The sequence below is a fragment of the Orcinus orca genome, chromosome 19 (genome assembly GCF_937001465.1).
Source record: "Orcinus orca chromosome 19, mOrcOrc1.1, whole genome shotgun sequence".
Classification (NCBI taxonomy): domain Eukaryota; kingdom Metazoa; phylum Chordata; class Mammalia; order Artiodactyla; family Delphinidae; genus Orcinus; species Orcinus orca.
The window spans coordinates 49,274,587-49,290,328 of NC_064577.1; the positions used below are offsets into that span (position 1 = coordinate 49,274,587).

General features: G+C 39.2%; 1 protein-coding gene across 13 annotated transcripts in view; it reads left to right on the forward strand.

The window, feature by feature from the left end:
- The window catches only part of BCAS3 (BCAS3 microtubule associated cell migration factor), a 575,920-nt gene that overhangs the window by 285,134 nt on the left and 275,044 nt on the right, over window positions 1-15,742 (forward strand). For 11 of the 13 annotated variants that reach the window (XM_049701671.1, XM_049701669.1, XM_049701668.1 and 8 more), the window contains 2 exons: window positions 2,582-2,778; window positions 8,977-9,074. In XM_049701671.1, coding sequence (XP_049557628.1) covers window positions 2,582-2,778; window positions 8,977-9,074 — 295 coding nt within the window. Of the gene's footprint in view, window positions 1-1,775; window positions 1,880-2,581; window positions 2,779-8,976; window positions 9,075-15,558; window positions 15,728-15,742 lie in introns of those variants that run through there. The other 2 variants (XR_007473338.1, XM_033431625.2) reach the window with 2 other exon arrangements.

The window sequence follows — 15,742 nt, forward strand, 5'->3', positions numbered from 1 at the left end:
TTGTCTTTCCATATTAAGAATTTCTCATAAATACTGCTGCAGGGATACATATATTTTATACACACACATATACATATGTATATATGTGTGTACATTAGCGTTCACACAGAGAGCATAAAATATGCTATCTTTCAAACAATCCATTCATATCCCCCAGGACCTTGGATTTCAGATGGACTGTTTGGATTAAAATAAGAATGGGCCTTGTTAAAACAGTGAAGCCTTTCAACAGTCTTTGGGCTTTTTTTTTGTGGAGGCAACAATTTCTGAAGATTGGGCCCATACTTTGATTAGGAAAGTTAGGCATTCTAATCTACACAAGTGCCCGCCTGGCTTTCCTTTCCTAAGCTCCTGTAATGCCGCTTCTAGCGGTCTCAAAACCAGTCCTGTAACAGCTTCGACTGACCCTTCCTCTCCGTGCTAGGTGAAGCTGTCTTCATCTCAAGGGCTTTGAAACAAAAGATACTCAGGCAGATTTCAAAATGATGAGATTACAAGTGACTTCATTACAAATGCTGTTATGTCTGTCTCAAGTCTGACATCATTTGGTGAAGTTAATGACTGGTCTCAGATTACCAATCCAGCGGCTTTTCATCAGACAGGTGCCTCAGTGGAGGCCGGGTGCAGTTTCATTGCTTTCTCAGGGAAGGGAGCCCGAAAAACTAAAGGGAATCTGGGAACTGGAGAATCAAATTGTTTCTAGGTGACATACATTTCATCACACCAAAAATACTCCCAGGAAGATCCTTGAAGGATCTTGATGCATATGGCGATACATCATTTCTTGAGGATACCAGGATAAATTTAAAAAAAAAAAAAGAATGCTGGCAAAGAAACCACTGTCCTTCACTTCCACTTTTCAGTTAGAAAAAGGGGTAATGTGTGCTGTCAGTGTGAAAGTATCTACAATATGTTTGTACTGCATACAACAGGAGAGTGAGCAGGAACATCTGGCCATTGCCTCAGTGAAATTGCACAGGCATCTGTTTACCTCTCGGCTCTGTGACACTGATGGTTTTGAGCTTAAAATACACAGAATGCTTTATCTGTGGCCTCATTTACATTGCTGAATACAACTTCTTGAATGAGAAATCACTGTCCTAAATCTGAGTAGTTTTCTCCCTGTGTTTAGTGGGAATGTGAATATTGTTCCAAGACCGTGATGCTTTTGCCCTTTAGGACTTACAAACACAGAGCTGCACTCCATGAACCTTTTCAGTTACATTTTGTTAAGAATTAATCACTGCAATCAGAGAAATGTGATTAAATATAAAAGAACTCAGGGCAAAACTAAGGCACATGGCAAGTCAGTTCCATAAAGTATGTATACAGACGTGGATGTAGCAATTACAAGACATTGAGAAATAGTGTTTTACCAAAGGTTTGCATATTTAGTCTCTTATTCAAGTCGCTCATTTGTAAAATCACATGTTTATTTTTAGGTTTTACCCTGTGTCTTACTCTCTGCATTGTCTAGTATTGGCAACATTCCATACCCCCTCCTTAGAGCATGAAATTCATAAAGCATTCTGTTATTACTGTTTTGCAGCATTTAAAATACCTATGTGAATGTTCATGGTAGTTGAGAAAACAATCTAATTAAGAAATGGTATTTTGAAGACAAATCTAGTTTGAGGGAAAATATATAGTCCTCTCTTACATTAAAAATGAAATTTGGAGGATTTTGAGGGCAGTAAATATTATAGTGTTTAATTGTGGAAAGAAACTGGCTTTGGGTATTAAATTATTTCAGACCTTTTCTTTTCCTTGGATAGTTCAAGAACAACTTCACATTTGTCATGAGCTTGGTCCTCAATGAAGGAATTACTTTTAATCTGTGGATTGATAGGTGTAGTATTCACTGCATGCCCACAAAGTGGTAAGTACTGTCTAGAATGAGTGAAAAACGTAGTCCCTAGGGAGCCAGTGCTCGGTATATGAGGCAGGCAACTGATCCTTTTATTCTCATGTGATTTTTGTGTTATATATGTGGGGTGCATGTGTGTGTGTGTGTGTATTTGTGTTTACATATACACACATATATTTACACATACACAAAACGAGTTTCTGGTATTGATATATTTTGGTGAGAACCTGTAGAGGGATGTAGTGAATGTCTCTATAGGTTGCTATTGTCATCACCTTTTTAAAAAATATTTATTTATTTATTTATTTATTATTATTTTTTGGCTGTGCCTAGTCTTAGTTGCAGCACACGGGATCTTTTGTTACGGTGTGCAGGCTCCAGAGCACATGGGCTCTGTAGTTGCAGCACACAGGCTCTCCAGTTGCGGCATGTGGGCTTAGTTGCCCTGCAGCATGTGGGATCTTAGTTCCCCGACCAGGGATTGAACCAGTGTCTCCTGCATTGCAAGACAGATTCTTAACCACTGGACCATCAGGGAAGTCCCTGTCATCACCTTTTGATTGTAGATGCCCTGTCCCTCTTCCACTTGGTTAAGATGGGCTTCTTGGAGAATGTGAGTGTTCAGAGCTGAGACTGGGGTGAGGGGGTGGATCATGAAAGGCTCTCAAAGGGAGAGCCTAATACATTTCAATCATGATTCCTAATCTGTTCTAGGTAGAAATTGTAACGCACACCGGACCCCACAGACGTCTGTGGATGGGTCCACAGTTCCAGTTCAAAACCATCCATCCCTCAGGCCAAACCACAGTCATATCATCCAGTTCATCTGTGTTGCAGTCTCATGGTCCAAGTGATACTCCACAGCCCCTTTCGGATTTTGATACAGATGATCTTGATCTCAACAGTCTCAGGTAAGAATAAGAACTACATAGTGATTTGAACACATTAATATGTTCATTTGTCATTAACATCTTAGATAATATTTGCATTTCCCCTTTTGACGCTGTATCACGTTGCAGAATACATGCAGTGTAACTTGTGGTTCATCATTATCACTGGGGATCTTATGTGAGATCTTATCACATCCAATAAATATTTGTGTTCTGGATTGTACTTCCCTAAATCTAATATTCAGTGTACTTTTTAAAGCCGTCTTATTTTATGATGCCTCTCTCATATTTCTAATATCTATCTCTTTATCTGTCTTGCTATATTTTCATCATATATATTCTCGATTCTTACTTGTAAGAATCACAGTAGTTTACAGAGTATGCTTTTTATTATTAGCATTTTTTAAATGTAATTGAGAACTTTTTGACTTTTGTGCTCTTCTGTTTGCTTAGCAGTTTAATTTGTTACACCAAGACTTGACACATTAGGACACAACAGACAGTGAAGGGCTCAGTCTAATGCAATATAATCTCCCTTTCCTTGTGTTCTTTTAAAAAAGAATTCTACAGTGTATTTTTATTTGAATCTAAAATAGCCCTCTGACCTTTTTCTTGCATCTCTTTTTTAGAAATTGTGGAAAAATGTGTCCCAATCCTATGTTGGAAATATGTTTTTATTCTACTTCTTTGTCAACATTAATAACAAATCTTTATAACAATGCAAAAGCTGTTGCAGAGGTGGATTAGGCCTAGATATTTCTTCTTTAAGAATAACTCATATAATGAAGCATGTCTCCTGTAATACCTTTCTAAGTATTTTAGTTTTGTGTTGTTTTTTTTTTTATTGCGGTACGTGGGCCTCTCACTGTTGTGGCCTCTCTCGTTGCGGAGCACAGGCTCCGGATGCGCAGGCGCAGCGGCCATGGCTCACAGGCCCAGCCGCTCCGTGGCATGTGGGATCTTCCCGGACTGGGGCACGAACCCGCGTCCCCTGCATCGGCAGGCGGACTCTCAACCACTGCTCCACCAGGGAAGCCCACTATTTTAGTTTTTTATTTTAGTATTCTTTGTATTTTATTTCTTCCATACATTTTTGGTTTTTTTGGTTCAGTATATTTTCTTCAGCTTTCTAGAAGTGGCACTTCTCCCTAAGATGTGAGGCAATAGTGACAATACAGTGGGTGCTAGACCATTTTTCATAGGTACTAATTATAAAATATGATCCAGTTTCAGAAAGTCAAGTAGAGTCAGTCCTCAGCTTAGTGAATAAGTGCATATTCAAATGTTTTTATAGGTTATTTTGTTACTTAAATGTTAATAAAATAGACCCATAAAACTATGTTTATTCTCTTTACTAAAGTATTCACAAGATTCTCCCCCCACCTTTTTTTCTTTCTGTTGATTGTCACCCGCTACTCTGATAAGACCCTGTCCCTTTTCTTTGGAGGACATCCTCAGCTCCTGTATACACAGCTCTGTTCCTTTGGGTTTTTTGTTTGTTTCTTTTTTTGTTTTTAAAGGTTTTTTTTTTTTGATGTGGACCATTTTTAAAGTCTTTATTGAATTTATTACAATATTGCTTCTGTTTTCTGTTTTGGTTTTTTGGCCACAAGACACGTGGGATCTTAGCTCCCCGACCAGGAGTCGAACACGCACCCCCTGCACTGGAAGGTGAAGTCCTAACCACTGGACTGCCAGGGAAGTCCCCTGTTCCTTTGTTTTTGACCTCCCCTAGCTTTCTTACCCCTTATTTCAGATACAGTTCTTCATTTAAAAGCTCTCTAACTTGCTTTTTCAGACAGAGCTTTATTCCTGAAATCCTTCCAGAAATTTCCTCAGGGACTTTTCTTTTTCTTATACTAAAGAGCTCCCGGTATTTAAATTGTTTCTGTCCTATTTGTTGGGAACATATAAATATTAGAAACCGGGCTTCCCTGGTGGCACAGTGGTTGAGAGTCCGCCTGCCGATTCAGGGGACACGGGTTCGTGCCCCGGTCTGGGAAGATCCCACATGCCGCGGAGCGGCTGGGCCCGTGAGCCATGGCCGCTGAGCCTGCGCGTCCGGAGCCTGTGCTCCGCAACGGGAGAGGCCACAACAGTGAGAGGCCCACGTACAGCAAAAAAAAAATAATAATAATAAATAAATAAATATTAGAAACCTTTATGTTAGTCCCAGGTTTATAATTTTTTTTTTTTTTGTGAGGTATGCGGGCCTCTCACTGTTGTGGCCTCTCCCGTTGCGGAGCACAGGCTCCGGACGCGCAGGCTCAGCGGCCATGGCTCACGGGCCCAGCCGCTCCGCGGCATGTGGGATCTTCCCAGACCGGGGCACGAACCCGTGTCCCCTGAATCGGCAGGCGGACTCTCAACCACTGCGCCACAAGGGAAGCCCTATAATTTTTCTTTTATTTCACTTGTAGTTTATATTTAAACATTTAAGCATATAGGCCCTTGGTTATGACCTTAACCCCATTAGAACACAGTTTGGGTGGAAAATTCAGATTTACCTCACATCATTTCAATTATGTGTCCTGTTTAGTACCATTTCCTGCCCAGCATCCAGTTAGAAATCCCACTCTATATTCTCCTCACTCCTGTCCACTATCACTTTATCCCAGCTCCTCACCTCTGGTTCTACATTTCTTTAGGCTTATGCACAATGGCAGTATGTCTGTTGACTTTACCTTCTTCTTTATTTATTTATTTTATTTTTATTAATTTATTTTTGGCTGCGTTGGGTCTTCCTTGCTGCGCATGGGCTTTCCCTAGTTGTGGTGAGCGGGGGCTATACTTCGTTGTGGTGGCTTCTCTTGTTGCCGAGCGTGGGCTTTAGGCACACGGGCTTCAGTAGTTGTGGCACGTGGGCTCAGTAGTTGTGGCTCGTGGGCTCTAGAGCGCAGGCTCAGTAGTTGTGGCGCATGGGCTTAGTTGCTCCGCGGCATGTGGGATCTTCCCGGGCCAGGGCTCGAACCCGTGTCCCCTGCACTGGCAGGCGGATTCTTAACAACTGCGCCACCAGGGAAGCGGCCCCGTACCTTCTCCTTTAAATTGTGAAGACTTGTTTAGATTTTTTGGCTCAACTGACCCTTTACACCTGGTACCTTGTCCTATACCTCATATTGCTAAGGATTACTTGATGCTGTGGTATTCTGCCTCCCTGTATCCTAACCAAAATGGCAACAGTCAGGTGTATTGGTGGCTGTCATATCTATAACAGGCATGGCTGTTAGGCATAGCTAACTTCATACCAGTTCCTTATTTGGAATAGGGATTTAACTCGTTAAAAAGGTCAATGAAATATTTATTAATAGACCTAAGAAATAGATAATGTAAAAGAAAGTGAAATATAAAACCTAGTTTTCCATTCAAGATTAGCTCCTAAGAAATCAGTTTCATTTTATCATTTTATTTTTTCATCTAGTTAATTAATACATCCATCAACTGATGTATTTTATATATGTATGTTGTGAATTTTCTGTGTGTGAGAACATTTAACTTCTACTCTTTTAGCAAACTTCAATTATATAATATAGTTTTATTAACCGTAGTCACCGTGTGATACATTAGATCTTCACACCTTAATCATATTATTTTAATTGATATATAATTCACATAACATAAAATTCACTGTACAATTCAGTGGCTTTATTACAGTCTAATTCTAGGACATTTCCATCACCCCCACCAGTTTTTTTTTGGTCTTTTTAAAATTATTATTATGGAAAAATTTCAAGCATATATAAAAATATGTAAAGTTAAAGAGAATAATAGAATTAACCCCTGTGTATCCGTTGCCCAGCTTCAACACATCAGTTCTTGGCCAATCTTCTTTCATCTATAGCCCAGTCCATACCCCACCCACAACTCTGGATGATTCAGAAACTCCAGTGCTATAAAGTGGATTAATAATAGGAAAATTATTAGGCCACATAAATTATTTAGATCGGGAAGGAGCTTTGATTTGCATGCACTGGGCATGTCTAACAGGCTAGCTTCTTGTTTCTTATAAGACCCAGTAAACATCTCTTCTAGAAACTTCAAATAAACTCTTCCTCTCTTCTCACTGGCCCTCATTTGCTTCGGCCTGCCCATCCCTGAGCTAATTAATCTCACCATGAGATGATGGGATTACCATGACTGGCTTGGGAAAATGACCTGGGGCAGAAGGCATACTGGTTAGGGCACCATTATCGTCCACTACAGCAGTGATCATCAACATTTCCAACTTCCAGGACTAGATCAAATGCATCATTTTTCATCCCCCCCGCCCCATTTCTTTCTTTCATACAACAAATGCATATACATTCGAGCTGTGCTTTCAATAAGGACTCTTTTGGGACTTCCCTGGTGGCGCAGTGGTTAAGAATCCGCCTGTCAATTCCCACATGCCACAGAGCAACCAAGCCCATGTGCCACAACTACTGAGCCCGCGCTCTAGAGCCCGTGAGCCACAACTACTGAGCCCGGGAGCCACAAGTACTGAGCCCATGTGCCACAACTACTGAAGCCCGTGCGCCTAGAGCCCGTGCTCCGCAACAAGAGAAGCCACCACAATGAGAAGCCCGCGCACCGCAACGAAGAGGAGCCCCCACTCTCTGCAACTAGAAAAAGCCCCCGCACAGCAGCGAAGACCCAGTGCAGCCAAAAATAAATAAATAAATTTATTTAAAAAACATACAAAAATACCTCTTCACAAAGATTAACTCAGTGGATCACGGATCTAAATGTAAAAAGCAAAATTTAAAAAAAAAAAGGACTCTTTTTCTGTAGTCCATAATTGGTATGTCAGGCTTCTATAATCTGTCCCATGGTGCTTATCGATTCTTATCTTCCACCAGTATCCACTATAAACCCTATGCTTAAGCCTAATCATGCTCCTCAAGATGCCCTCCATTTATCATGCTTGGTCACAATTCCAAGGGTTCACTTGTTCTAGTTCTATGTTTAAAGGGCACTTCTTGCCCCTTTGCATATATACACATCCTAAGACTGTATATAGGTCCAATTTCTTTTTTTTTTTTTTACATCTTTATTGGAGTATAATTGCTTTACAATGGTGTGTTAGTTTCTGCTTTATAACAAAGTGAATCAGTTATACATATACATATGTTCCCATATCTCTTCCCCCTTGTGTCTCCCTCCCCCCCACCCTCCCTATCCCACCCCTCCAGGCCAATTTCTGTTATAGCGCCATAAGATCATCTCAATCTGCTATGGACTGTACATTCCTCCCCCCATTTCTTCATTCTGAGCTTTCATTACCTATTTCATTCATTTTCACACTCCAGTTTTCTTTTGCATCAGTCCTGAAAGTCCATATGCTATACTATATATCTGCACACAGACTTTGTATTTCGTGTTTTGTTTCTGCTTGTTCCTAGAATAATACTGACACATGATTAATATTCAGCAAATACTTACTGAATGAACGAATCACCAAAAATGCATGCTTATATTGTTATAACAAGTCTTTAGTCCTTTAAGTTGCCTGGGCCTCTCAAGTCTTTTAGCCATACAGAAATTTTTGTGTGAATAGTATTAATCTAATACAACTGGAAATAGACTCTTGGCATTTATAGATTTGCCATTCCCAAGCAACTTGAAATTGTATGTAGTAAATTGCAATTTTGCTGAGACTCTAATTGATTCTTCAATGCTAATTGATGATTTTATGGAGGTAACTCAGTTAGATAGTAGTAATCCTAGCTAACCCCCTGGCAGCCAGATCCCAGCACAGCTTTGTTATCCTATGCTTGTTGTCATATATAAAGTAACTTTCATTAAGGATTTTAAGGGAGTGACTCAAAATTTGTATCTATTAATGCTATCTTTTAAGGAAGGCATGGTTCTATTCATGAATTTGAAGATTCTCAAAACTTTTCATCTCCTTTGCAAATGCCAAAGTTTTCAGTATAATGTGTTTTGTGTCCTCTCCCATGCTGCTTAATTTATCCCTTTAAATTAATTTCAGTTTTTCAGTCCCTTGCTTAAAACCTATTGAAAACATACAAAGAGAAGAAGAGGTCTAGAGTGTAGAGAATGCTGTGCTTTAGCCTTCTGTGAGAATAAGGGACTGCAGCTCCCCTGTTTGCCTTGTTTTAGAATGAATGGTTCTTTAATGGATTGGGCTATTCCAGCGTTCCTGATTTAAGATCTGTTGTAGCCAGCGACAGTTTTGATGCCAGTAACATACGTGAATTAAATTAAATTGCATTGCAGGATCCAGCCAGTCCGCTCTGACCCAGTCAGCATGCCAGGGTCATCCCGTCCAGTGTCTGATCGAAGGGGAATTTCCACCGTGATTGATGCTGCCTCAGGTAGAAAACTACGTCCAAAGTGTTTACTGGGTATTTCTGTGCATTTTTAATTTCTTTTCTCGCACAATGTAGCGAGTATATATTTTTTGCCATCTTCCTCTTCTTTTTTCGGGGGTGGTGGGGAGGGATGGCTGCGTGTGCACATGCAGTTGTGTGTGCACGTGTGCGTGTGAGGGGGGTGTGTGTGTGTATTAAAACAGTACTGTGCCTACATTTGCTGCTAAACGACGCCATGCATTTAAATATTGTTAAGGTTGGTGAATGATGCGGTGGAGTTGGCACTTGATTAAATGTCATGAACACAGTATTGAAGGCTACAGGTTGATGACTGTTTTGCCTTTGATCTCTCAAATGTGGAGAAGCAACCTTGACAGAGAACGTAAATACAATATATGGATTCAATTTACTCAGCCTGTTGAGTATCAAAGTGCCTGATCTGTGGAAGTAGAGAGTCCAAATGCTATAGCTTAAATGGTTTTATTATTGAAAGCATAAAGTTTAGAAATTCATTAACTTAACTCTATCTATCACAATGATTAACTTCCTATCCTTGGAAACAAGCCATGAATATGTGTCATCAGTACCTGGAAGTAGGTCTTTGTCTCTATAGGTGATAGTTGCTACATTAGTATTGTAAAACTGTTTTCTGCCAGGTCTGCCAAATAATAGAACTGCTCGTAATAATACATTTTCTCATCTCTAAATGCAGTCATAAAGAAAATAAGGACAGTGATGCTTTATATATGGTGCATCTGTGGCGCATCTGAAGACAGCATACGGCAGGGTTTCATCAAAAAAGTCTCTTATAAGTAGAATTATTAAACCCTCGGCATTAGTCAGACAGTTGAGTCAGAGAGGATTTTAATCTATAGCAATTTCAAAATCCCTAGAGACAGCTGACTTGATTGAGGCTTAAAATGTGAAAGAAAAAAGAAACAAACACAAACCTGATTTGTGAAGGTCTCTTTTAAAAGACCAAAGCTTCTGTTTCTGATTCTGTCTCTGGATGTGTTTCGAAGTTCGAAAGCTCATGGGTTTCGTACGTTTTCTTGGCTTTCTGAACTATTTGTCAGTGGATTGTACCTTGTGTCTGATTGAGCTATCCGCTTCCAGGGCTGTGCTTTCATTCTTAATGTAAACTCTTACTTTGGAGAACTCGTACTTGTTCCTCTGCTTTAACTTGGCAACCAGGGTAGTCCCCTGGAAACAAGCACAGACATATCTAAGGTCTCTAGCCTTGCACTGAATGAGATATTGAGATAGGTGACTTAAACAATAAATCTTTTTGATAGTTTCAGTCTGTCAATGCTAACAGATCCTGCTCATATGAAATTATCATTTACAATTGTGAATCCTGGAAATGATGTACTTTAACCTGAAGTATTTTATTCAAGATTTCAGTAGTAGGCTTTGTTGGTTTGGGGGTATTGGTTTTTTGTTTTTTTACGTTATTAAACTGCCATATTATTAATGTTTCAGCATCAGGTAACTAGCTATTGGTCAAGTGAAACACATGTCACTAAAGCAGTTCCCATGTGTGTTATTAAATGTGCCATATTCAGTGCACAATTCTGGGTTAAGACTTGTATTTATCACATATCATTATCTCAATTTTAGCTCTTTGTAAAGTTCTCTCATGCCACAGAAAGGAACTTCAGTGAACTATTGCAACCATAGTTTTGTTTTACTCTGTTGCAAGAAGAGTTTTTAAGTTGATGTTTGAGCAGGGGATTCAGTCTTTGCCTTTGATTTACTCAGATTTCCATCAGAAAAACATGTAGGAGTTTCTAGGATATTGTTCTCCAACTCTGAGCCTCTGCCTGACAGTACTAATCTTTGGAGTAGAGAAGGACTTTTTGGTGACCAAGCTGTATTATTTTTCTCAGCCTCTTTTCATTCCAGAAAACTATAGCTCCTTTCAGAATGACAGCCAGAGAAATGAAATGTGTGTGCTACGTTCTCTAGCTGAGCTAAAGAAACCCCATAAATGAGGGATTAGACTTCTATGAATTATCTTCTACCTCTCTAATGGTTTGCATCCCTTTTGTTGAACATGTTTTTTAAGTGGGTGAATGATGTTTTGTTGGGGAAACTTCGTCTACTTCTATCTAGTAGGACCACTTATTTAACAGTCTTACTTTCTATTGAGAAAAGATAGAGATAACAAGATAGAGGTTAGATGATTTGGGTTCTCTTTTTGAAATTTATTTTATTGAAGTATAGTTGATTTACAATGTTGTGTTAATATCTGCTGTACAGCAAAGTGACTCAGTTATACATATATACATTCTTTTTCATATTCTTTTCCATTGTGGTTTATCACAGGATATTGAATATAGTTCCCTGTGGTATACAGTAGGACTTTATTGTTTATCCATTCTGTATATAATAGTTTGCATCTGCTAATCTCAAACTCTGATTTGGGTTCTTTATGAAAGGAAGTTTATGGGAAAATTCCGTTTTAGATTCTTCTACTAAAAAGAGTATAACATATTTTTATAATTGCTCCTAAACCAGGAAGTGCGTCTCTGATTATGACCCATGCATTGGAGGCAGCTGCATATTATGAAGATGCTAATCTGGAGTTTTGATTGCCTTTGCTTAGAGGGATATGACTAGTGTGGCATCTCCTCTTATCAGGGTTCATTGCTTTGTCTTACCGTCAAGCAATTTATACAACTAAATGTATTGTCTTTTTAATTGTTCCTATGGCATATTTTTTTTCTCCATTACCAGTAAAAGTGTAAAAAATATGAGAAAAATGTCACCCTGGAGCAGCTCAATCATTTAAGCATTCCAGTAAGTGTTGTCTCAAAATGTTAACACTGAAGATCTTCCTTTGACAGCCTGACATGCATCCGCCATCAATTAAGTTATCTGAAATATTCTTGAATCTCTCTTTTAACAACATCACCTTCCTGGGAAAAGACTTTCATGTGTTTATAATCCCTTTCAATTGTGAAAGGTAACCCTTATTCTGGTTACCTTTATTTTAGTGGCAGCTCTTGCTCTGTCTGTCTAAACCAGTGGTAGTATAATTATTTTTCATCTAATTACTTTTCAGAGGCATAGTATTTAAAAGTTTAATGTGACACTATCACATCTTTTGATGGCCGTGACAATTTTCAAAGTGAAAATATTATTTAAACCTTGGGTCTGTATGTTCTGTTTTAGGTATATGTGTATCTTGCAGTGTTATTCTACTGAAACTAAAAGAGATCAGCAGGGCATTGTGCCACTCTTGCTAGCAAATTTTTTTTTTTCTTGATCATCTAATATGTTTGTGCTTCACTCCTTCACATGGAAATATATTACCTAAACTACATGTTTTTCACTTATTAACTTTGATAATTTAGGCACAGTGTAAATTCCATGCCTTTAGATACCTATGAACCAGCTTCTTGCTGTCTCTCTCTCTATATGTGTATTTTAGACTCAGCAGATCTATACTGCTTTATATGTAGATGTTGCTTCCCATGACATGTTTCATCTGATCTTTGGAGTTTCAAAAGATACTGCCCTACCTCAGGTTTTGAGTTTAGATAATTGTATGAGGTTCCCTTCTTGACTGAGGAGAAGACCATTCTGGAAATGGGCTTTATAGGATTTATCCATACACAAGGGCTACCCAGAACAAATGGGATTTGAATGAACTGCTCCATCTTTCCGGTCCAACTGATTGACATCAGTGTTGGAATCTTAGACAGTATGTCTAGACAAAGCAATGCATGGATTACTTACTTTTTTTTTTTTTTCCCTCTGTACATTCCTTTTTTCCCTAACATTCCTGGTTAGGTAACTAAGAATTTCTTCCCTTTGTCCTTTATAACATGTGTCCTTCTTTTGATAAAAGTGTAGGACCTGAAGAGAAAAAAAAAATACTGTCAATGTCCAGTTCAAACTTGTTTCCCACATTGGTGACTGAAGTACTTGTTCCAGGCCTTGCAGGCTGTACTTGTTGGATAACTTAATAACAACCCTAATTGCTTTTGAGTCATCCACACAAAGAGCCTAGAAAGATCTGGTTCATCCTAAGTTTGTTTGTCCTCGTTTGTAGTTTTACTATGGAAATTGGTGTTTACCAAGAAAGAACTCAGAGCAACTGAGATTTAAAGACAAACTTATGCCTGACTTGTATGAAGAGCAGACATCTTTGTCAAACTCTACCAAAGTAAACATTTTATAGAGAAAATGTTATTAGAAGTGGTAAGAGCAGCATTGATGTACATTCCTGAGGCAGATGACAGTAGGAGAGGGAAAATTGTGACAGATAAGTAAAATGAGTTCTTATTCTTTAGAGCAGGCTTTTTGGTACATAAGGTATTGGTGCTACTTCAAGCATTCCACTAAATAGGGACAGGGTTGCAGACCTGGTATTTGTTGTTCTTGACTCAAGAGAAATGTTATTTTTGTTGTACAATTGCAGTCATCTAAATGATTTCTAAGGGATTAATTAATTCAGGCTTCCAGCACCAATTCTTCTGGAAAGCGAAATAATATGTTTGCTTGAAGAAAATGGAAACTGGTTTGATTTGATTGACTTTATAATGATCACCTGTGCCTACTTTGTGTCTTTGGCATTTGGTGCATCAGACCCTTAATAGAACAAATAATACTCATTAGAAGAGTATGGTTGGGTAGGCAACAAGGATATTATTTGAGGAGTCAAATTTCTGCTGGAGGGACATTCTGATAGAGGCATGCTTTTATCTTACAGAGATTTTTCTGATGCGCTGGGGGAAGCATATTCCTAAGGACTGTATTTCACTGTATCTACAGTTGCCATTTCAATCTGAGGCAGACAAACTTAGTTATTGCATCTTAAAGCCATCAGAGGCACAAGAGCTGCTGGTGGTAAGAAGCAAGAGATTTATAAGAAACACCATTTGGTCTACCATGGTGAGGCCACTTAGCTCCGTGACTTTTTTTTTTTTAACCATCATTATTGGAGTATAACTGCTTTACAATGGTGTGTTAGTTTCTGCTGTGTAACAAAGTGAATCAGCTCTATGTATACATATATCCCCATATCCCCTCTTTCTTGCGTTTCCCTCCCACCCTCCCTATCCCATCCCTCTAGGTGGTCACAAAGCTCCGAGCTGATTGCCCTGTGCTATGCGGCTGCTTTCCACTAGCTATCTGTTTCACATTTGGTAGTGTATATATGTCCACGCCACTCTCTCACTTCGTCCCAGCTTACCCTTCCCCCTCCCCATGTCCTCAAGTCCATTCTCTATGTCTGCGTCTTTATTCCTGTTCTGCCCCTAGGTTCTTCAGAACGATTTTTTTTTTTTTTAGATTCCATATATATGCATTAGCATACGGTATTTGTTTTTCTCTTTCTGACTTACTTCACTCTGTATGACAGACTCTAGGTCCATCCACCTCACTACAAGTAACTCAGTATCATTTCTTTCTATGGCTGAGTAATACTCCATTGTATATATGTGCCACATCTTTATCCATTCATCTGTCGATGGACACTTAGGTTGCTTCCATGTCCTGGCTATTGTAAATAGCGCTGCAGTGAACATTGTGGTACATGACTCTTTTTGAATTTTGGTTTTCTCTGGGTGTATGCCCAGTAGTGGGATTGCTGGGTCATATGGTAATTCTATTTTTAGTTTTTTAAGGAACCTCCATACTGTTCTCCATAGTGGCTGTACCAATTTACATTCCCACCAACAGTGCAAGAGGGTTCCCTTGTCTCCACACCCTCTCCAGCATTTATTGTTTGTAGACTTTTTGATGATGGCCATTCTGACCAGTGTGAGGTGATTACTCATTGTAGTTTTTTTTTTTTTTTTTTTTTTTTGTGGTACGTGGGCCTCTCACTGTTATGGCCTCTCCCATTGGGGAGCACAGGCTCCGGACGCACAGGCTTAGTGGCCATGGCTCACGGGCCCAGCCGCTCCACGGCATGTGGGATCTTCCCGGACCAGGGCACGAACCCATGTCCCCTGCATTGGCAGGCGGACTCTCAACCACTGCGCCACCAGGGAAGCCCCTCATTGTAGTTTTGATTTGAATTTCTCTAATGATTAGTGATGTTGAGCATCCTTTCATGTATTTGTTGGCAATCTATATCTTCTTTGGAGAAATGTCTATTTAGGTCTTTTGACCATTTTTGGATTGGGTTGTTTGGTTTATTTGATATTGAGCTGCATGAGCTGCTTATATATTTGGGAGATTAATCCAGCTCCATGATTTTAAAACTAGAACTGAGTGACAGAAGCCATGATGTTATAATCATGGTCTTGAACTTTTGCTGAAACCTTCAACAAGTCATGTTTCCTACCTATCCATTCTTCTCTGCATCTGTAAAAAGAATTTAAGTTTCCCTATGTAAAAATTTGTTTCACCTCTTTTGGCAGGAATGTGTTCAAATTATTTCCTAAAATAATTCCCAGATATAAAGGATATGAAGTTCTTTTGAAATGTTGAGATATTTCTTTGAATAAACAATATGGTTTTCATTTAATAGAGTTCCAGATATTCTTTGTGATTATAAGGTGACGAAAACTCCAGGCATACTTGTACCTTGGGTATTCAAAGCCTATGTGGGATCAGTAAGAGGATTATGGATGAGGGTGAAATTAAAAGAAGGCTTAGTCCTGACCTGTGAACAGAGTCCCTCAGAGGGGAAGAAAGAGGTCAGTACTTTTACT